Source organism: Nipponia nippon, unplaced genomic scaffold (assembly GCF_047370975.1).
Source record: "Nipponia nippon isolate SJK-2023a ecotype South Korea unplaced genomic scaffold, ASM4737097v1 scaffold_18, whole genome shotgun sequence".
NCBI classification, from domain to species: Eukaryota; Metazoa; Chordata; class Aves; order Pelecaniformes; family Threskiornithidae; genus Nipponia; species Nipponia nippon.
Genome location: NW_028262334.1, coordinates 3,626,056 through 3,648,167, shown reverse-complemented (window position 1 = coordinate 3,648,167; position 22,112 = coordinate 3,626,056). Strand labels below are relative to the sequence as shown.

Sequence of the window (22,112 nt, the reverse complement as noted above, 5' to 3'; positions counted from 1 at the left end):
CCTAAATATAGGCTTAGAAGCGTAACTGTTGACATTCATTATTAAAAATCTTGGCTGTACACCTTTGTCTGTAACAAGTGGCTGGATCACTTTCTGACATATGCAAACTTGATACATGAAATCTGACAATATAATATGCAAACCGTAACAGCACGATTCAGATACATTACTATCTACTTATTTTAAAATTTACCGAAATGTAACAATAAAAAACCGCTTCACTGATTCACTTGAAAAAAAAAAAAATCAATTATTATATTCTGTGTGTAACAGGTACACTTAGAGGTTGAGAGTTTGCTAGTGGAATACAAAATAACCCGGCTCATCTAAAGAACTTCCCAAATCGCTCAGGGTAGAAGAACATCGCATAGAGAAATCCTAATTTCCAGAAAGAAATATCCGCCTTCATGATGCCAGAGTGTGAAGGTTTGCTAGCGCGTGGTGAGCAGCCGTGTAGAACCAAGGCATTGCGTTTCTTATATTCCTTCCATTTCTAAGTACTCCAGGCTTTTGACTGGAGCACTTGGGGCCCCTGGCCACCTGGTCCTGCCTGCCACGCTCCCCGCAGAACGGACGTGCAAGGAATGAAGCGGGATCATTTTATGATCTCTCACTCTTGGACAATTCTAGCCCGAACAAATGAGAGCCGTCTTGAGGCTGCTCCAAGTGCTGCGCTGCACAGCTGATCCCTAGCAATCCTCACCAAATCAAAGAGATGGAAAGCCACGCTGAATCTTATTTCCACTGGCACACAGCATATGTTCACACACATTTGGCCTCAAGAACATATTTTTTTTTTTTTTCAGTAGAGTTTTCAAAGCAATCATCAGAAGATTAGATGTCTTTCCTAGTAAGTTTTTCTTTACTATTTATAAGGATGACTGGAAAGAATGCAACTCAATAACTTCATTTAAAAACCCCCAACTTTCTATTTTTAGAAAAGAAAATTAACTTTTCACATTCCAAAGAAGTGACTCCACGGAACAGAGAGTTTATATTCAATAAAGAGGGTCAGAATTAAGACATTTTTTGTTCAATACGCTGTTAGGAAAGTGCTGTTCTATTTATGGTTCATTTTTACTCCGTTTACATTCCAGTGCCTGCTGAAAAATACATTCACATTCTAAAAGGATGTCTAGAAAAAAATTGTACCGTCTCATTTTACATTTTGCAAAGATCTCTATATTGTACTTTGTTGTAATTCATTTAAATGCGACAGGTCTGTGACCTCTTACAGAAGGTCAAAAATGTGTATAGTCACTGCGAGCGGGATAATTTCCCTAGCTTCTGTGCCCACAGTTAGCAAGTGAAACAGGGACAGCGGAGAAAGTGGTAATGCTCCCTTCGCATTCTCCTCACCATACCCGGAATTACATAGTTGGACTCGCGCTTAATTCCAGCATTTGGCTTTGATGGCTTGTCTGTGTGAATGCTCACATTGTGGATGTTCATTTCACAAGTGTTTCAGCTGGAGCATTTTTTGCTCAGCATCTGTGAATAAACTCAGACCCTCCCCTTCCCTGCGAGGCCATAAAAGGAGAGCGCCTGCTGTTTGACCCGCATTTCCTCTCAGCTGCTTGGCTGAGCTGTCTTGCCTTTCATACTAATGAATATTCACATGATCACTACGATTTTTCTCACAGCCACATCTCTTTTCAGCCTTCTGCTTAATTTTGCTGTTTCATCATCTTTCATTAGACAAATCTTCTATTCCCTACAGCCTTCCATTATTTTGTGGGACGGAATAAGAAGCTTCTTAGCCTCCACTCACATTCTATCTCCTCCTCCTTTTCTTCTCCCACCCTAACGTTCGTACTTTTGATTCTTTTCTTACTCTTATTTTTCCGACATTGTTTGCTACCTAGTGCTTAAACATTTTCATGCCTCAGATCCTTGCAGAAGGTCTCTGTGATGGATATTCATCTAGCCCTTCATTTCCTAGTGACCTCTGCCTTGTGTTCTAGAACCGCAGGAGATGCAGCTCCACTGATACCAGTGCAAGGTGCACCGGGACGGCTTCTGTCATGAAGGATCTGATAAAGGAAGAAGACCTCATCTCTCAGTGTCTCTTGAGGGGATCCCTAGAGTTTTCTCACTCAGTTTGACACGTCGCTATCCATCTCAATGGCCCCATTCCAGAGCCCATAAAATCTTAGTGGGCAGCTACTGCCTTTTTTCACTCCACGAGTGAAGAAATTGCCTCTGGCGGTACTGAATGACATTTGATTACGTATGCTACCAACTAACGGTGCTTCCCTCGTTGCCACCACTACAACAGAAAGGTCCAGAAATTATTCTGAAAGGTAAAAAGTCCTAAGAGGACAGATACCTTGGGAAATTAATTTATTCTTCCATCTCCTTTGAGAAGCGACAGATAACTACTGTTTGTCTTTTCCCATTGTCATGTCAGCATGTTGGACAGTCTGAAGCTTTCAAATGGAATGTAGAATGATTATTAATGATCTCATTAAGCAGTTCTATCTTTGCTTTGCCACTCAGTCATGTTCTTAAATTGTTTTGTGAATGGGACAATTCTGTGAAGCATTTTGGCACATTGTACAGAAGACTGTACGCGAACCACAGCTCTGACATGACAGATTACACAGATCTCAAGCAACAATCTGTCCTGTCTCTGAAATACAAATGCAAAAACCTAAGAAAAGGCCTCGCATCAAGGAACTCTGTTGCTGTGGCTTTTTTAAAGCCTGAGCAATAAAGCAAACCGGAGGAATGCTGATTGATGCAGACTGTGAGATGGAGAGGTACAAGGCAGAGCTGATGCCCCTCTGCTCTGACCTAAAATGATAAACTCTATGGAGATTCCTTGGTGCGGTAATGACTACACCTTTAAGGAGACTCAATCCTACTTTCAAAACATCAGAGTGTTTTTCACTCATTCCATTCACTAAAAAATTAAACAAAAAGACCCTTGATCAAACCCAGCAAACATGAATTTTAAAACTACTGTTCTGATAAATATTTTCATGACTGAGAAATACTATGGTGTGAAAGCCAAGGACCACTTTGTAAAATTAGTGGCAACAATTCAAGCTTGTTTATTTTGTTGACAGCTAGGATCTAAGAAATTTTTTGGGGGTCAAAGATAAAACTAGCTGGAAAACAGAATTTCTATGTCATGCAAAATTCTGGAATTTTGAAAACGTAATTATGAAGAATAAAAAACAGAATAAATTTTTGACACTTTTACCAAATGAAAGTTATAAATGTTTTGGTTTGGATTTTCCTGATGTTTAGTTTTGATGGAGCTGAACCAGCTTGTTGACTTTATTGCCTGAATTTTGTTTCGACTTTTATAGACAAAATTTTAAACTGAGTATTTAAAAAAAAATATTTAGTATGCAGTAAAGTGCAAAAAAATCTATATGACATGGTAACGTTTAGACTTCTTAGCACAGATAACTAATTCAAAATATCTCATTCTCAGAAAACATTTCAATCTTTGGCAGGACTGCATCATTTAAAATAGAAAACTACGCAAAAAAAAAAATCCTCAGCTCAATTCATAACCTTTTCTGCTTCTCTCCCTACCAGGCAAAGGCAAGGCATCCTGAAAAATCTCCCAGGATGAAGCAACTTGTCTATATTTACATTCAATTAAATTGAATGTAAAGATGAAGGTTAGTGTGATGGTGCAGAACAGTATTCATTCTACTTCCAGTAAGAACTGCAAATAGGAGCAAACCAAAATCCATTTAGGATGAGTATATGCAGTCCTCTGTTCCTGTCCCAGTGATGGCGACCGCTATTATACCTGAAAGAAGGGTAGAAGGTTTGCAAGAAATGGCCAGAATCCAAGGGCAGCATATGGTTGCTCTCTGAGAGGTGGTAGACCTTCTACTCCTGCGCGCTGGAGTCTCAGGGGGAAACTTGGCAGCGGCATTATGTCTGGTAGAGCCACACTTCCTGCAGGACCCAGCTGAAGCACAGCTTCTCTGAGCTTGTGCCAAGAGGGGCTGCAAGTTAAAACCGCTATCTGGGGCCTATAATCTCCAGCAGGAAGGGAAAATCTTTTGGTATGTCTGAGAGAACTCGTAGGTTTACAGCAGTATATACTGGAATTCGAGCTGCTTATTTTTAGATTATTATAGTGTTTCTAAATTTATCAGGTGAACTCCTCCAGTTCAAATGCCAGTGAGAAAACTCCTAACTTCAACCTCAGTTCATGAATATCCTCAAGTTAACACAAAGGAAACATGTTAATATACTTACCGAATTGCCTTTCGTCGCTCCTGTGGGTCTGGGGAGACGTATGCCTTCATTTCTTCTTTAGCACGCTGCAGCTGTATTTCTAGATTCTATAAAGAAATACATAATTTTAAAATATATATATATATATAAAATAATTCCTATTTCATTTCACAATGAACAATTTGGTCCCTCTTGTGATCTTACCTTTTTCATGCAGTTAATATAACGGTAGTTGCTTTCTTCCTGAGCACACTCCTCCAGAAGTCCTTTCACTTCCTGTAGTACAAGAATAAGATTTCAAAGGACATCGTAACCGGAAGTCCACAGGAGATGCCCTGTGTTGCTATATAACCCTATAAACCATGAGAGTCCGTAACAGAAACAAGCATAATACTGAATTGATATTTTCTTAAATGGTTATAAAAGGCTTCTGTAAAGCACAAATTATAAGGTGAAAGACGATTTTTTTAGATTTGCAGTTTCAGTCACAGTTAGAGATGCTAAATGATTGTTAATAGGTGTTTATTAACATGACTGACTTCTAACAGACACTTCGCAAGTGCTGCCAAGACTCTTGTTCCTAAGCACATCTTAAGTGCAAAATACAGTTGTGAATAAGCATTTCCAGGAACACATCTGCAAAATGTATGTTAGAAGCTACAGACATGTTAATAGTATGTTAATTAGCAATCAATAATTATGTTGAGGAGTATGGAGATAGCAGGTTAGTCCCATCTCTAAATGGCCCATACCAAAAAACCCCTAATAATCCAAACGGAATTCATGTACTCCAGGTTGCACAGCAGCTGTCTACTCCAAAGCTCTGCCACTGTGTGATTTTGAGACCATCAGCTAGAAAGCTGAATTCTACTGTTCAGCTGCGAGAGTTTGCTGACAGTCATGTCCAGCTTAATCAGTGGATGTGATTGTCATCGTGTGTCAGAAAATGACTAAGACTTGTCTGCCAAGAAAAAAAGCTTTGATTGCTATTGTAAAATAGTTCATATGGAAGGTCTACTTCATAGTAGGTTCATCTGTGGATTCTTTTCTTTCGCTTGGATTAAGCCATACAAAGGTACTTTTAGTGCAGGAAAAGAATTATCTACATATTCACCCACGCTTTAAATGTACGCCTTTTTTATCTTGAAATATATCTATCCCTCGTGTGGGCAAGCCCTTGAAAAATCAAGTCCAGATAAAATTCACAGGAGGAGATCTAGCGAGACAAAGCAGATTCATATAAACATATTAATATTGGTGTGTCTGTCCCCACCTTAAAGGATTGCAGTGGTTCCTAAAAGTGCTATAGTTCAAGCAATGCATAAACTACATACACCCAGGCTCTTAGATATACCCATTTGGTTGTATTTTTAAAAAACTGTTGTATGCAAGAATGCAAGACAGTCACATTTAATGAAGTATCTTTGCCATCAATTTCAGTACATTAATTATGCGTTGGACTGGTTGCTAACTTAATGAATCTGCTAAATCCATATAAAGATTTGTCTTGATAAATTAATCCTTATTTTACGATCAAATTCTTTCCTAAGAGATGCTATCTAGGTCAGCAGGATTTCTGGCAGATGCATCTTCTTTTACGATATCCTTGCTAATCAAAGCTGGATGTCGGTGGATGGACCAATGTACCAGAGTTCATTTGTTGCTATTCGGGACAGGAGATGTGTGCGCCTGTAGCTAGTCCACAGCAGCTTCAGGCATGATTTGCAGAGTTGTGGATCACCATTGACTCATTTCCACCTGAAGTGGATTGGTACTTTCCATATCCAGAGGGAAGGCAGGGGAAATATTGTACCACAGTGAATAATACATTGCACCGCGTTTATTAACCACCATCTTACCTGTTCCAGCGTAGAGCGATTGCTCTCTAACCCCGCTGCACAACTGTCGTATTGGATTTTTTTTTCATCGCATTCTTGCGTTAATTCCTTACGTGAAAAGGGCAAAAGGGTACATAAATGAAATCTTCAATTGACTGACATGTGACATTCAGGCAGACTGTGTTCTTGTCGGTCTCACACATCAACCTCAGCTATTGGCACGCTCACAGAGACTTACATAAACCTAGCAGGCACATGGGTGTCATTACACACGGGGAAGCCACGAGCCTCCGCTCGCATACTGGAGGATCAGCTGCATACACCACAACACAGCATGCAAATTTCCTCTCCCAGCCACATCCATAGCTGTAATGTGGTAGGTTAAAAGGGCAGGGTTTGCAAGAAGAAAGGAAAAATAATTATAAAAATAGAGATTAGGAAAGGATTAATATACTTGCTACCTGTGAAAAGCCAGCTTTCTAGTTGTACACAACAAACACCTTAGCTGGATTTAATTTGCTGATGCTTTTAATAGAACCATTAAAAGTAAGTTTTCTGGAAATTCGGTTGATAGATCAATGGATAGCTCTATTTACTTCTGTGGCAATGAGCCAACTTAGAGCAGCTGTGGACCTGAATGACTTTTTTCCAGCTCTCTATAAAATTCTGAAAACAAATGGATAAATCTGTCATTCCTACAGACTAATACAGGACTTAGATCAATGTATTCAACTATTTGGATGAGACATTATTTGCAATCCACTTAAAAAGGAGAGCGTTAGTTGAGATCATTAGTGATGAGATGCAGAAAAAGCTTTGAAACCAATTTGAAAACTAACTTTCCTATGGTTTTGAACCATGATTTTTTAAATTTTCCCCAGTGTAGTAATTTTTTTAAATTGCTATAAAGGACAAAATTTTCAACCTGATTTTGTGCCCGCACTGCCAGCTTTTATGAATTCCAGTCTTTAACATGTTGCCTGTTGCAAATCACTGTTGACCCATTCTGCTATTTCCAGCTTTCCTTCAGTGTTGATTATGTCCTTATACAGCACTACAGAGATCTGAAAATTAGACTTACTTGTGATTCTGACTTTATTTACACAGAACGAGAGAAGTGTTTCTACTAACTTGGCACTTTTGACGCAACTGTCTCAGTTCTTTGATAACAGGAGCTAGGCTTGCCTTCTTCTCTGCCACCATAGCATTCAGTTTTTTTACCTGATGGAGGGACAAAACAATATACATTAACAACATGATACTAATAGTACATTTATATAATGAGGAATGTGGAAATGAAGAGAAAACCGAAATATGGGGAGAAAAAATGTGCGATGACGACTGAACTATATATAAAATAACATATGTTCAGGCCTAATTAACAAAGGGAAAGAGCCCATCTTGCAGTGGGGTCATTACCACAAATGAGACAAATTCTGCTGCCATTGTTTCAACTAAGAACACAACAAAGAATTCCAGAAGACGCCCGTGTGCCAGACACCTAAAGAGCTCAAGGAGTAGGGGAGAATGAAGGAGTTGCATAGAGATGGACTGAGAGAAACAAAGAAATCCTTAACAAAAACAAGCAAACAAAAAAACCTGCCTGCATAGGTTAAATAAAGTTTGAAAATGCTAAAACACAGTTGCTTTAAAATATTTCTACTGAAAATTCAAATTTGATCCAGCTTTCCATTTGAGAGTCGTTCTGTTTTAATTATACCACTTTATTTTAAAAGTGCCCTAATGATTTCAAAGAATGCTATTTTGCTTTTTGCTCTTATATAATATTTTCAAATTAGAAATTCAAGTTTTGTCTTGCTTCTAAGGCTATGTGGGAAGTTGAATTAAAACACGACAGATCTAAGGGCAATTGAAAATTAGCCTATAGAGAACAAGACATTTAGCTCTTTAGGCATATTAAGTGTTTTTTGAACAAATGCTTAACTCCAATGATTTACAAACATTTTAGAAAAATATTTTGTTACAGATTCAAACCATTCATCTCTTTCAAATAATGTGCAAATATGAAACCACTTCTGAAATCACAAAGAAGTCAAAACCCAAAGATGACAAGACTTGATATCCCTAATGTTTCTGAAGGGGAGGAAAGCAGGATTATTTTTTTTTTTTTTATAATTCTAAATTTCTTGTTCATACATTAAAAGAAATGCACATTTTAGTAAACTTTTTCAAGATTACCTTTGTAGATGTATACTGTTTGAAAACATATTTTTATATATATAAATATAGATTAAAATAAAATTAAAAACCCAGACAAAAATATTAAACTTGGTTTTGTATGCTGAGGAACCAGATATTCAAATAGAGGAAATACTATAGTTTAAGACAAAAATCACCATTTCAGACATGTTATCTAGTGTCCGGCCTTTCATTTCATCCATTTCACTCTTTACTGCAGATACTCTTTCCAGCTCCTCCTGGGTGTAACTGTATCCAGAAATACCTTTCTTGTCTTCAACAGCTTGCTGTAGGCACAAAAAGTAAATGCTGAATGTGAGTCCATTCATCAAGTAACACAGCAAATTCCTTCAGAGAGCCAAAATATTGTAAGAAAGTGGAAAAGGTAAGTACTGTTATCAATTGATGATTTTAAAAGTGATTAATAATCTAGCTGCCCCAACAACTAACTTTTTGTCTAGTGCCCGCACAGTAGGGTAATAACAACTTTCTGTAAATACACTGTTTGGTCATCCAGTGCCCAAGGAAATTAACAGAAAGTTTCCACAAAGTAAAGTGGGCTTTAGGTCAGGCTCTGAAGAAGTTCAATATGTAAAATCCAGATGCTTAATCTGAAGATGTAGCTAATTGTTTTTTAAACAACTGTCAAGCAAAACTAACTAAGTATTGTATTCATTATAGTGATACTAATACCATCTTACCAAATCCTGGCATTGCATTACATAAACTTTACATTTAACTATATGTTGATGTAATGGTCTTTAGCAATGCTTGCTCATTAAGTATGTAAGGAGGGTATTTTCTGTAATCTGAAAGCTAAATGTTGATTAATGCATCCACAATTTGTTAAAAAGCAAAACATTCATTCTTAAAAGCACCGTGTATCTATGATCTCCAAGTCCGTTACCCTCAAAATCCTTTTGCAACCGTATGTTTAAGAAAAGACTTGCCTCTACTAGTGGCTACTGCTGCCATGACGGGAGCATTTTGCAGGCTGTAACAGCAGTGTGTTGTTTGACAGGGCTAGAAAAGGTACCTTTGATTCTACGGGGAAAAAGTGTGCGCCAGTCATCTGGCGGTAAGAGCTTCCTGAAGCCAAAGCTCTGTAGTTTTACTATACGGTAGCTTAGAAAAGGTCAGACCTGCATGAGAATATACTGTTGACCATGTGTAGCCACTTCACGGAAAAACTTCTAGTGCTTTGTCTCTGCTGCGGTTTTCCTGTGGGATGGCTAGCGTGTGATAGTTATCCTGCTGTGAAAAGTGAAAAGACGCATCCACACAGCTTCCTTCCAGCTGAGCAGCAATCACAAGAAAAAGCTCCGACCCGACTGCTTAGGTGCTGCTTTCTACCCAGGTAGTGGTTCTGGTTTTATTTTTAATTAAACCATGAATGCGCTACTGAGCTAGCAGGACATCATCCACTGCATCTATGCGAGTCTCTTTCCAAAGTCTATCCTATGTATTTTCATGTTTTCAATTTTCTTGTAATAATGCTTTTATGTTTTAAAATCCAAAATATGTACATATAACAAAACAGATATAGGTAAAAACAAGATATTCTGATAACAAAAATACTGGTATTAGAAGAAAATACTACAGCAGTAGATTTTTGTGAACTAAAAAGGGAACGTCTTTGCATTTGGGATGCGTGTATATTCCTTGGATGCTTACAGTTATGCATAGCAGAAATCCTTCTCCTGCTGTTCTGGCTTAGAAAAAGCATTCATCCAGTTTCAAATTTTTTACTTACTGTGAAAGGCATTTTCTTCTAAATATTGCGGGGTTAGAATGTTTCTTTCCTGCTCCCTCTTTTTTTAAATACTATGCCTGTATATTTTGCAGCAGCAACTTGAAGCCTACTTGCCGTTGGTAATTTTCAAAGCCCTTACTATCTATGTGGATACCAAAAACTAATTTAAGAATCCAGCCTTGCCCTGGCTGGAGTTAGTGAAGATTTACCATTGACTTTAAAAAGCAGGGTCAAGCCCCTCAGTCTAAAAAGAAACTGCAGAACAGTCATGACTGCCTGTAAGAAACAGTTGCTGAACAGAAAGTACAGCCGCTTAGCATAGTCAACAGACAAAAATAAATGTTATACCCTAATGACTCTTTCACTAACGACAGCGGGAGAGCTGAGGAGGATCTGCATTAGAAACTAACAAAACTGCATCCATCTTATGATATAGCTGTTATCAGGGAAGGAAGGGTGACGGGCTGTGGTAGCAGTAAATGCTTGTGTTACCAACTGCTGCTGAAGAGCCTCGTGGCGCTGTTTTAGAAGTTCTTCTGTCCTCTGGAGGATACCATACTCAGCTGTAATTTCTGCTATTTCCAGTCGCTTCTTTTTATAAAATGTGTTTTTGCTCCGGAGCTTATTAACATAGTGTTTAAACTGGAATGAGAGAGAATAGAAATACCATTTAACTTAAAGCAAAAAAGGGCCTTATCGCAGACTGTTGCTATATAAAATGTAATTATTCTATTTGGACTGCATATTGAAGATTAAGTGTTTAGAACAGAGGACTGGAATTCAGGATTCCCAGGGCCTATTTATTTTCAGCTCTGCATTTGTTCACTGAGTGAGATCAAGAAAAGCAACTCTCTCGCTTTCAGTTCCAGCTCACTCATTTGTAATAGTGAGATCATTGGGTTCTGCTCACCACCATTTGACAGTCAGAAAAGTAATTACTCTTTGCAAAATGTTATGAAAATCATGAATAATAAACCAGTTAATGTAATAGTAATTTGCACTTCTAACAGAGCACCAGATCAGCAGTTCGTAGCCCCAAAGAGCTCTGCAGAGCAAGAAACATTATGAGAAAGTGCAGAAAAACTGGAAGGGAAGAGGGCATGGGAAAAGACTATCTTTTTTTTTTTTTCCAATGCTAGTTCTCAATAGATAAAATTCGTTGTTCTGTTTCCTTGACTCTTGCAGACCTAAGTTTTTAAAAAACAGGAAAATAAAAGCAGCGTCCTTGCGTAGAAGCAGAGAAATGCACTATATATTTCACTCAAAATCTAAAGTCATGGAGAATTTATATTTTAATTAAAGACTAAGCAAAATAATGCATATCCTTACAGATCAACAGCCTTAGCCAATTTACATCTGAATCTGTGCGTGCTCAATTTGTAACACATATGAAATACCAGGTGTTGAAACAAACATGTAATGTTTTTCTTTGCCTTAATGTTTTCCATCTGTCAAACAGGCTTAGCTCTTATATTTAATGTGAGAGCTGTGAGGCAAATGCCAGTCGCAGCTCAAAAATGCATTCAGATCCAGAGACGGAAAGCAAATAAAATTTATCAGAGTAAATGATGTAAGAACAGGCTTCAGAATGCTCCTTGGTGAGTAGGGGCTCAGCATGTGCAGAATGAGCATAAAACAGGCAGCCCCAAGGAGGAAACCGGAGTCCCACTATCGCTGACACAAGTTTAAAACTCAAACATAAAAGAACTTAGATTTTGAAATTTACATTAGTTTTTCTTTTCGCAGAATTATGCCTCTCCCTTCTAAAGAATAAATCCAAAAAACCAATGTGACCACAGCCTAAGAGCCCCCAGAGTAACTGTATGTTCTATAAAAAGTGTCCTGGGCAAAATGCCCAAAATGAAATCAACCCTGTTCATCTGCCATCCTGTGCAATATCTAGGCCAAAGCTGCTTCTCTCTTGCTATGCTCCAGAACTATTTTTAAAGCCAAAAGCTATAAACGTTTTTGGTGAAAGAACAAACCCACAAATTACTCAATGTGCTCTATGCAGATTGGACTATGTGTGGCTTTGGAATACCATTTTACATTGTGCGTACTACCTAGGACAAGGATAGACAAGGTCACCTAAGCCACAGCACTAAAACACAGCAGCGGAGGCAGCTCTGTTACATTTGTTATATTATTGGCACACTTAATAGAGTGTTACCAGAATGAATTCTTTTTCATAGCAAATTCAAGTATATCCTCTTAGTTAATACAAAAGACTCTTTTTTTTTATTGCTTAGACTATACCAAGTTTTCTGTGATTTTCAAGAGATTATAGAATTATAAATACAATCTCTCCAACTAACTGAGGAAAACTTAAGGGAAGCAGTCATCTGTCTCGATCGAGTAGTTCCAGAGATATTTCATTTGACCAGTGGAATATAGTAAAGAATGATGTAAAGGATTAAACTTACTTAAACTTACTTAATATGTGACCACATACAGCTATCAAATCTAAACGATTTTCTGTCAGTTTATCCCAGGATGAAAAGCAAACTATTATTCTCTTCACTTCTATAGCTACTTTTAAGGTCTCCAAAATAGCTCGAGTGGGAGGCAGAGTATTTGCATATTCAATATTCAACGCATAATGCATTTTACAATGGAAGTCAAAGGATCTTGTTGATTAAAGAACTGATTCCACCAGTGTTCTATTATTAGTTGATTAAGTTAGGACCGTATAATAAAAATTTCATCCAAAACGAACTACAAGTTGCTCACGTTGACAAGCGAAACCTATTCATTTTAGGAGATGGATGTCTATCTTTCATCGCAATCTCTGGCTTTTTAAAAGCAAACTTAACCTTTCACATAGCTTTTATTGCAGCAAACAAGGTAAAACAAGAGATGAACCACGGTAGCAAAATGATAATATCTGTAGAAAATCAATCAATAGTTTGGCAGAATTTTCAAAAGACTTCACCTACTCCCAACGCGGCAGAGATTACCCCCTCAAAATCTCACTAACTGAAGGCTTCTTTAGATGCAGGGCCAAATTCAGAGCTGGAGTTATTAGCTTTGACTCCACGTAAATCAGCAGCTTGTAGGGATCTTATGGCAAAATTAGGTTTCCTCAGCCTAAAGGCTGAGAATCATTCCATACGTTTCCAAAAATTAAAAATAAGCTGCTTGTAAAATACCAGCGCTTTCATTTGTGTAAGCATTACTTCTGAAGCTTTACACATCTCATGCTCCCATCTATATGTAGATGAAAAATCAAGCCCTTAAAATGCTATAAAACATTGTATTTTACTGCGGTAAAAGGTCTTTTAAATAATTTGAATAGTTCACAAAAGAATAACATTGTCTAACCATATCACTTTCCAGTTAACCAACCAAAAGGAATCCATTTCTGAGCCGCAGCATTTTCCCATAGACCAGGTCAACTGCTCCCTGCGTAGACGCTCAGCAGGCTCAACCTACAGAATTCCCATGGATCTGTCTGCCCGCAGTGATGTGCCGTGCAAGGCTATGTCTACCAGTAAGCTTTTCTTTCTCAAGCAACTTAACACAAATAGTTATTTAAGCTTCAAAGATTAAATGACTGGACAAGAACCAAATGCTGGCACTGAGTTAGCAGTTAAAGTAAACAAGGCTGGAGACCCATGTTTGCTAGCCGAGTCGGAGCCCCCTGAGGTATAAAAACTATCCAAACGAAAGCAAAGCAAGTTCTGCTTTTTCACTTGGCTATTTTTATGGGTGACTGTAACATAACAAGCGTGGAATCTAGATCATGAAACAGAGTGAATGAAAACTGGACTTTGATCTCTCATATCGCGTCCTGCAGCACGCAGGTATCTAGCATCCCTGGGCAGATCTCCTGTGTTACCTTCCATTGTTATTGAAAGAATCCGGCAATGCCAGTACTTTATGCTTCTCCACTTATTACCATCTGAAAGCGATTGCTATCAACAGATTAAGTCTTACCACACTTTTGTGAAGTAATTGGGTATTGCGCCAATTCTAAATATGACAAAATCGAACCGCGGCTATTAAAATGGCTTCTCCAGGACCAGACAGAGTCTGGCAGGTTACCCCGCTCCCGGAAAGCACATAAGCACGTTGAGCACACGCTTCGGTGCATTGCTGAATTGGGATCAAAGCCCAGCTCCTCTAATGCGTACTCGTACGCTTTCACTGTAAGCCCATCGTTTCGTCTCCTTAAAACTAACGTTTGGCCCATGTGAAGTTTTCACAAGGTTCTTATTCCAAGATTAGCATTAAAGGAGAAAATGGATAAGTTTCTTTTCAGACAAGAACAAATCCCAGATTAATCCCTCGCTTTCGAGTCAAATCTTCAAAAATAGTATTTTCCGGATTACTGTATCCATTTGATTGCGTTATAGTAATCAAAATAGTCTTCACACGAAAGTACTACAGAAAATAAAGTATTAGTTGTAAAAAAAAAAAAAGATTTCTTTCTGAAGCGCATAATCTAAACAAGGTTCCAAATAAACAGTTTTGTTAATAAAATTATTTGCCTAAGCACAATAATTGCAGAAAATCTTGGCAATCTCTATTTTTATTAAGACTTGAGGAACAGATGTTTTAATTTTCTAACTAGACCAATTAACGGGATACAGACCGTCCAAAGTATTAAAATTCAGTTAGGAAAAGTTCCTGATCGTGACAGATTTTCCGCAGTTTTTCCTAAGAGGCTCTAAATTTAAGCTAGTACAGCCACTGTTGGATACAGTTAATACCTCATACATAGAAGGTCAAAATTCTAAACGATATGAGCAGTATTACCTCAATCTATTAAAATGAAAGTATCCTACAGCCTGCTCATTAGGCAGATCAATTGGGAAAATTCTTCATTAGCATTAAGAAGGATATCTCTTCTAGGAGTGCTTGCTTCTGGTCAGGGAAGAAGTATTAAAGTAGCCACTACTAATAATTTGGATCAATCAGAGTATTTTTAATGAAAAACCATTTTCAGTTATCACTGAAAATGCACAGATCAATAAAACTGATGATTTATTCATGCCAGTGGGTGCTGAAAGAGCATTCAGTTCAGTTCAGATTTGTCTGAATCACTGCATACATTTGGCTTAAATGACGGTTAACTTCTTACGGCAAAAAGCTTCTGGCTCCTGGAAGAATCCTGCGGATTTGCCGCTTTTGTTCCCACAACTTGACTACCAGCTACTCTCCTGTTTTCATGCGTAAGGAGCCTCTGACAGACAGGAACACCACTGTACCCAGAACCTTAGTGAAAAGTTAAGAGAAAGGCAGCAAACTGACAGGATAATATATCCTGGGCCCTGGCTTAAACCATTTCATGTTTGAGTTGTGAGCTCCTTTATAGCTACTCTCTTAAAAATCCCTCCACCTGGTTTGGACCTAGATCACCGTTTCTGGTGGATTATTCAGATGGACCGGACAGTTTTAGAGGAAAAGCGACAAGATCTCTGGCCCAAGACTGACCGTTTTCTCTGTTTGCAAACTGAAACATTTTTTCTACTGTTTTACCGGGGGGCAGGTAGGCATGGATGAGCACTTGTTTGAAAAAAATGAAAATCCTTGTGTAAATGAATATGCAAACCTCACGTCTGTTAACAAACCGATAGGACTTTCTATGCCACATTCTCAAAACCACATTCATTTCAACTACTGTAGCTAAGCACAGCTATGATACTATTCTATTCTGATAGCCTGGGAAAGTCTAGGTTCTTGGGGCCCTATGCTGAACTCTGAAAAGCACAATGCGTTGTGTAAAGCGCTAAAAATATCACAGCTTCACCTAGGATCACTTGTAACTGAGCCATCCAGCCTTCTCTAAGCGTCAACATTTGATTCCCTAATTTTCAGGATCTGACAGCTGCAGCTAGGAGCCTGCCAACTTTGCCCCATGCTCATCGTACTTTGTTTGAAGTACTTAAAAAGATTTCATAATCCCCGAAGCAGACAATTTATTCCTACCTTTTTGTGTTTGATGTAAATGAATTGGTTATTCCCTGCTGTTTCTTCTATCTAGCTGTCCAACCTCGCCAACCAGCTGGAATGCTGTAACATTCTTTTTTATGCTCACAGAAGAAAGCCAAACACTAGCACCTAAAAACATAAGCCAGGGTTGACCTTTTGGTGAATGAAGTGCTAAGAAGACCTCATCTGGAGATCCAAATGCTGGTATGGGAGCGCAAGCTAGAAAGGCACCGATTCTTCGACTGCCAAGTCTTGTGAGTGCCATGATATAAGAGGATACAGCAAAGTGAGACAAAGAGAAGATGAGAAATACTGGGTATAGGAGAAAAAGAATTCTTTAACTGTAGCATGTAGGTTAAATGTGGCAGGATTAAAAGCCTGTTTTAAACTTAAGGCAGCCAAACTATTTGTTAAAAAGCCCTCTTTCTTCCTTTTTTGAAAACGGAGACACTAAATGTAAAATGTGTGACTGCAACAAGAAAGCATAAGGAAGCTCTTGGCTGTCAGAGAGTGCCAAGTGAAGGGTGAACGCACAACCTTTCGGTGCCCACTGAATGTATGTATTGCAACAGTGACTCACCACTCCTGCATTAATCAAGACTTCCTTCGGTATTGGCTCAAAGCTGGAGTAACAGAGCACTGAACCAGAAAATACAAATTTAAAAGCATAACGTATCAGAAACGAATCTAGAGCAAAAGGCTGTCTGGTGAGTGATGAACCGAGGCTTCTACTGATGAGAGATAACCTGTTCACTTCATTTTTGCTTCATCACCTTTTCCCTGCCAACTTACTTGTCTCATCTATCAGTCCTGTCTTCTCACAACCTCGACTGAAGCAGGACTATTTCTGTAACGTGTGTTTGCAGCGGACTTTAAGGAGATACGAAGTCTAGAGTACCGAGCTCCTATGCAGCATTCTTGGCAGCAGACATTTAGAAAAGAATTAAATATCACTATCTCAGTTTCCCAGATGCGACCTTTGAAAAAGAAGCTATCAAAATCATCAAGAATTCAAATCCTTTCCTAGCTTTTAGCCAGAGGAAACACTCTTTTTACTGCTTTACCCTGGTGCCTGTGAGTACCACTACGGTATACCTAATGAAGTAATAAACGAGAGCAGGAGAGGGATTGTCTCATACTGCCTTCCCTGGGCCAACGGGCAGAACGTATTTCACAAAAGAGGAAATGCTGCTTATGAAAAGACAAACACTTCTTGTGTTAAGCTGATGGTTTTGTCCAAAGTGCTCAGTCAATTATTCTTCACTCCTCAAAATGAAGACTTGGAAAGATTTTAAAAGTCAAAAGCAGACCATGTTTTAACAAAAGGAATGCAAGTTATGTTCAAAACAGGTCTTGTCTTTTTTCTGCCTTGAGCTTCTCCCTTGTGTAAGGCAATTAACTTGAATTTTTCGTTATTAAGCCTCTTACGAGGTTCTGTAACCGTGTTTCCCTCCTACCCCGCTCTCCTTGAATTTCTATGGATCAGAGTATGTTGTCCCCCTCGCAACATGAATTATTTCTCACCTTACAGTGCACTTACAGATAATGTAAAACGTATGTTGCTGTCTTGGTAATGCATTCTCGTTGATGAATTAAACACTTCTTTCCCATCGCATGTCACGGAACACAGACTGTCTGCTTTCTGCTTTTATTTTTACTTAAAAAGTTGTCAAAGACTTTAGCAACATGCCCACTGGGGTTGAAAACCTTGTAGTGGAGAGAAATCTACTGCAGGGACCTTATTATGGCTGCCTGTGGAACACCTATGGAAGGCGTGTAGTACGTCATGGTAAGAGAAAGCGATATCTTAATACTTCAAAGTCTCCGGGCCTTTGCTTCCACCTGTAGTTTTCATCTCAATTTACAGAAGGGGAGAAAGGCAAGAAGGCACAAGTGAAATACGCATGGATTCCATATTGCACAAGAAGCCTTTATGCATGCGTGTACACGTACGCGGTTCCATACTCGATTCGCTCTTTAAAGCTCCTTCAAAAGAAAACTGATTTTTGTGGAGCAGGCATATCCTATGGGATCAGGAAGGGAGTTCCTTCTACAAAGGGCGTTCCCTGGATTGAGCAGTATGTAAAAAAAGCACAGAAACAGACAAAGAAAAAGAAAGCGAAGAGGGTTACTCTTGATAAATGATGGCAGTGCAAATGAAGACAATATATGAGGGAATGAAAAGATACATTAAGTCAGAGAATGATGCAGCTAAAATACTCTTTGCTTTAGTGATTCTGCCTTAGCAGGCTTTTTCCAAGCTGAGAAAAATTATTGTCTTAAGAAAAGTCAATTCATTTTGCTGACAAACCACTACCCAGCTGCAGCAGCCTTATTCTTTGCAAACTTTTGAAGAAGAAAAAGCTGCTTTGATAAGTACAGCTTCAAATATAACTGCCTGAGCTCTGCTGATTGTGCCAGTCAAGGTCTGTATTGCAGATAAATTTCACGAGGGTCTGGGAAAATTTTTTTAAGTAAAAACTTTTGTGGGTAATAAATACAACAGGACTAACTGCATTTCTGATAATTGCTGGTATTATGCTTTATGATCGTATATCATATAGAGAATGGATAGTAACGCAGATTTTTATTATACATCAAATAACAAAATTAATCTACATGACTTATCACTTGAACTCCTAATCCTAAGTCAACAAGACGAATTCATTAGTCTTGTTGACTTCTGTAATTAGTTATTTACCATACCATTAGTTATTTACCATCATACCATTTGATGATATTGACCTTTTCACTCAGAGTCTGGAACGTTAAGACAGCCCAACATTAAGTCCTCATATACCTTTCAATCTGTTAGGTACAATGTGAATAATTGAAATGAATAATTTGAAAATAGCTACAAATCAAGCACTGCTGCAGTATAAATATTGGAAAGCATTTGAAAGCAACGGGCACAGCATTGTACTATCTGCACATTAAAAAAAAAAAAAGTCTTCAAATATGTTAATTTTGGAATTTGATGACAAAAAACGTGTGTTGGAAAAACCAGAGGCCGATCCGTTGCAATGCTGAGGCCACGGAGTTTGACAACATGCTATGAAAATGGATAAGATACTGTAGAAGCAGTTATTGCAATGTAAAGTTAAAAGGAAATTGTGAGTTAACAAAAATGGATCCATCTCTTACAGATTTCCTTTTCCTTATATCCACTGTTACATGGCGTACCTCATCCCCTTTCAGAACTTCAGAGCCTTCTAACTCATGGGCCTGGTTGGTCTTCAGCAGCATCTGCCTCTCAGTGCTGGACATCTCCTCCTTAGCAGCCTGAAGTTCTTCTGCCTTGGCTTCCTTTTTCCGGGCAATTATAGACGCCTGCAGGATCATGAAAAATGCATATGGACAAGCAGAGTTAAAATTGCCTTGTTTAATCATTAGTAAAACGTAATCGGTTACATTTCAGGCACTGCACCACTGAAACCCCATTTTAACTGTCAGAAAGTGATCTTCACTAGGAAACGTGAGCATGTCTCTTTGCAAAGAAGCAAGCATTGCTTACGCCTTACACACAGGGGGTTAAACCACGACCCCAGTGAAGTTGATTGCAGACTCCCAGCTTCTTCCGTACAGCCGAGATTTTGAGCATATCCTTTTCTCCCGGATTCATGTTGATACATTTTACATTTACATTTCTTCACCTCATTTTTTCCTTTTCATTGAAGAAAAAGGCAGGCATTTTAGCTGCTCCATTTCTTCTACTTAGTCCCTTTTTGTGCATATGTAAGATACACCAACATGGCTTAACTGGAAAGTTATCCAAGCTTTCACAAATGTCATAATACAGATTTTTATAACTCCAACCTACTCCAACCTACAGAAATATGTTATACTAACAGCAGAACCGAGCCACTAAATCTTGGCAAATAGCTACAAGACGATGAATAAAGCAATGCAGTACAGAAATAGTGTAGATTACAGGTTATTCTTTTGAGTCTAGAAGATAAAGCATTTAAAAAATATTATTTCATACAAGGCAGAATATTTAAGAGTACCTAACATTTGACCAGAAGCTAACGGATTTGGGAACATAAGTATACATTAGTTCAGGGGGAAAAAAAAGCATTTTTATCTTGCCAAAGTATGCTATTTAAAAATATTTTAAAATAACACAACACATTAATTTAGATGCATGCGCATGAATTTAGAGGCATGGCTGGTTTCTTCATATGAAAGGGAAAACTTAAGAAAAAATGAAGCAAAATACACACTGACTAGGTTAAAAGGACCAGCTTTATTTCTAAAAATATATCTAACAGAATTCTGCTGGGGTAGTATCTAGCTCTTTGCTTCACGAGATATTTGCAGTGACAAATTGTGGTACAATACATATGGCGCTTTTGTGAAACAGAAGCCAGTCCTGAGCAGAACAAAGCAAAGACCACCACGTGCTTTCAACTCACAGCAGCAACCTCAGCTCCTGGAGCGGTTCCTCCACTGAACGTAATTATATCACAAACCAGTTGGTCTTTGGTACCAGCACATCCTGTAGCGGGCTCTTCTTTCAGGAAGAAGAGCGTCTCTTACAAAACAAAATGGTGCATTTCATATTGCATATGCGATTGAACTGCAGTATCCGTTTTATCACAATTTTTTTTCCTCTCGCTGACACATTTTACTTAAGCCTTTTTATTTTTTAAACCGCCACCATAAGCATCATCATGAAAATCTTCAATAAAAGTAGCAGCGGTACAGGTTGCCTGGAAAAGAAATCACTTACATTTCTGCGTAAGCTCTGAAAATCTCAGAGTTCATAAAGCCTTTTTATAACTTGTGAATTTACTAAGACTAGACCAGACAGCCTATTTTATAGAAAGACTGTTTTACAGCCTCAGGATGAAAAAAAATCAAAGAATACCTTCTTAATAGATGTAACGGGAAAAATAGCATGTGGTCAAACACAAGCAAGGGACATAACTGAAAGCAAGCCTTGCACCCCGGCCTGACTGCAGCAGCCAGCCCCCGTGCTGCCGTGTAAGAATCTGCCCACAGCTGGAGCCTTACCAAAATAGCTCCTCCAAAATGATCCTTCCAGAATTACTGTGATCCAGCTGAAGGGCAACACCTAAGAGCTTAAGGACAGCGGTCAATGCAAACTCACTATCATGACTGAAAGCAATTGTTCGACTCAGCCCTAAGCATACCTATGTTCAACAGCTATTTATTTTCTTTTTGTCCTCCATCGCTATGTATTTCTGCTGATTATTGCTAAATAAATTAAAGAAAAAAGTCAGTATGTAAAACAATCAGTGACTGAAATGGCTCTAGTGCTTCTGCTTAAAAAATGTTTTGTTCCTTCTTACCTGTTGGCGATACATGGAAAATTTACTGTCAATTGGCTCATACTTCATCATTCTTTTCTCAATAAGCTGATTCATTTGTGCGTTTACTTCATTTATCTGCAAGACAGAGTAGAAAACTAAGGAAATGGAGATTTATTTCTCTGTCTTCTCCAAGAATTAAAAGCTTTGCAAACCAGATTTACAATCCAGTTAGTTCCATTTTTACAACAGAGAAACAAACCCAAAAAACTCAATGAGTCATTAAGTGTTGGCCAGGAAGAGGCTATGGTTTTGGATTTCCAGTTCTGTGCCTTTATGATAAGGCAGAAGCATGACGTTGGCCCCGAAAATGAAGTAAACTGGTGTACGTGGAGAGCAAATGCACGTGAATTGGTACAGACAGAAAAATGACTGATGTTGTCACATACTAGGTGAAAAATGTAACTTCATCAATATTAACTAAAATTCCTTTTCACTCAAACCATTTATCAGAAGTTTAAAGGGGAGCAAATAAAGCCTCAGTGATATCAAATTCCATCGATACTTTGAAGAGTCACAGGCCATCATATTCCAGCTCTGTGGTACCTTCTTTCCACTGCCACAAAATGCACTTCTTTGTCCATAGTCTCAAATCGTTGGTCTTCATTCGAGCTGAAGCTTTAGAGCCTACTGCATCTGGAAACTCATAAACAGCTACGCCAGCGCACTGACTGCAGCTTTTCCAGTCCCGACTCAATGCGACACTGGGACTCTCATCAGCCATGGAAACCACAGCCCTAGCAACCTTCCTCTAATTCTCTGCTAACGAGATGAGTGCTGATAAGGAAGCAGTGTAAATATGTGCTGAAATCCAATGAAGTCAAAACGTAACGCAGGTACAGTGCT

The 22,112-nt window shown here is 38.5% G+C and overlaps 1 protein-coding gene and 1 long non-coding RNA gene across 5 annotated transcripts in view; one reads left to right on the top strand and one right to left on the bottom strand.

The window, feature by feature from the left end:
- LOC148056066 (uncharacterized) overlaps positions 1-17,957 on the top strand; it is a 54,568-nt gene extending 36,611 nt beyond the window's left edge. For 3 of the 4 annotated variants that reach the window (XR_015704031.1, XR_015704034.1, XR_015704033.1), the window contains 5 exons: positions 1,965-2,303; positions 3,553-3,638; positions 8,530-8,631; positions 13,336-13,489; positions 15,986-17,957. This is a non-coding gene — a long non-coding RNA (uncharacterized LOC148056066). The remainder of the gene's footprint in view (positions 1-1,964; positions 2,304-3,552; positions 3,639-8,529; positions 8,632-13,335; positions 13,490-15,985) is intronic. The other variant, XR_015704032.1, reaches the window with a different exon arrangement.
- IFT81 (intraflagellar transport 81) overlaps positions 1-22,112 on the bottom strand; it is a 43,768-nt gene that overhangs the window by 2,976 nt on the left and 18,680 nt on the right. Inside the window, exons 9-16 of the mRNA XM_009472791.2 lie at positions 21,249-21,344; positions 19,117-19,263; positions 10,492-10,641; positions 8,405-8,533; positions 7,179-7,268; positions 6,069-6,155; positions 4,414-4,485; positions 4,231-4,316 (exon numbers count right to left, since the gene is read on the bottom strand). Of these exons, the coding sequence (XP_009471066.1) occupies positions 4,231-4,316; positions 4,414-4,485; positions 6,069-6,155; positions 7,179-7,268; positions 8,405-8,533; positions 10,492-10,641; positions 19,117-19,263; positions 21,249-21,344 (857 nt within the window). The remainder of the gene's footprint in view (positions 1-4,230; positions 4,317-4,413; positions 4,486-6,068; positions 6,156-7,178; positions 7,269-8,404; positions 8,534-10,491; positions 10,642-19,116; positions 19,264-21,248; positions 21,345-22,112) is intronic.